Consider the following 973-nt stretch of genomic DNA (forward strand, 5'->3'; position numbering starts at 1 on the left):
ACCGAATTTCCCACGAAGATCCCATTCCCCTCCGCTCTCCATTTCACTCTCGTAGGGCCAGCCGCCCTTCACGTGGTCCGACGCGCGGTGGGAGAAGTTGCCGCACAGGGGAATGCCCGACACCTTCAACTTCACATTCGAGCGGATGAGCCCTCGGGACCTACCCACATACGAGGAGTGCGCGGCCGCGGCGAAGGCGGTTGCGGCGGGGGCGGGGGCGGGGGCGGGGGCGGGGACGACCCGGGGCGCTCAGGTCCACTTCAGGGAGCAGCAGCGCTCACGGATTGGTGCATGGGTGTGAGCCGGGGCCTGGAGGTGTGGGTGGGGGTGTTGTGATACCGGGCCCAGGGGTATGGGGCCCCAACGGCGGCGGGTTGTACGGAAAACTGGAAAGTCCGACTCCGGTTTGCGTCCTCCTTTCCTTTTCGTCCTCCTTCTTCCTTCTTCCTCGCTTGTCTCCCCTTCCTTCCCCGCCCTCTGAGGGCGATGTGGGGGACCGCGGGAAGTCGAACTACGTGAACGAGAGAAGCTGATGCCAAGGAGGGTGTAGACTATGACCGGTACGCCAGAAGCAAGGGAGCAATGACTAGCAATGACCATTCGCGGCTTGTGAAGAAGGAGTATTCGCGATGATGTAGTCTGGGACTGGGGGGTACTGGGGGGGTACTGGGGGGGTACTGGGGGGGTACTGGGGGGTACTGGGGGGTACTGGGGGGGTACTGGGGGGTACTGGGGGGTACTGGGGGGGTACTGGGGGGTACTGGGGGGGTACTGGGGGGGTACTGGGGGGTACTGGGGGGGTACTGGGGGGTACTGGGGGGTACGGCGGGGTACTGGGGGGCACTGGGGGGGTACTGGGGGGTACTGGGGGTTACTGGGGGGGTACTGGGGGTTACTGGGGGGGTACTGGGGGTACTGGGGGTTACTGGGGGGAACTGGCGGTTGCCGTGGGGAGCAGTTCGGGGGGTGGTGC

General features: G+C 65.7%; 1 protein-coding gene across 1 annotated transcript in view; it reads left to right on the forward strand.

Annotated features, from left to right (window-relative positions):
• Positions 1-973, forward strand: part of VOLCADRAFT_103148 (uncharacterized protein) — a gene marked incomplete at its 5' end in the record, with an annotated part of 10,127 nt that overhangs the window by 6,868 nt on the left and 2,286 nt on the right. The window contains one exon of the mRNA XM_002946679.1: positions 56-253. Coding sequence (XP_002946725.1) covers positions 56-253 — 198 coding nt within the window. The remainder of the gene's footprint in view (positions 1-55; positions 254-973) is intronic.

Source organism: Volvox carteri, assembly GCF_000143455.1.
Source record: "Volvox carteri f. nagariensis unplaced genomic scaffold VOLCAscaffold_4, whole genome shotgun sequence".
Classification (NCBI taxonomy): Eukaryota; Viridiplantae; Chlorophyta; class Chlorophyceae; order Chlamydomonadales; family Volvocaceae; genus Volvox; species Volvox carteri.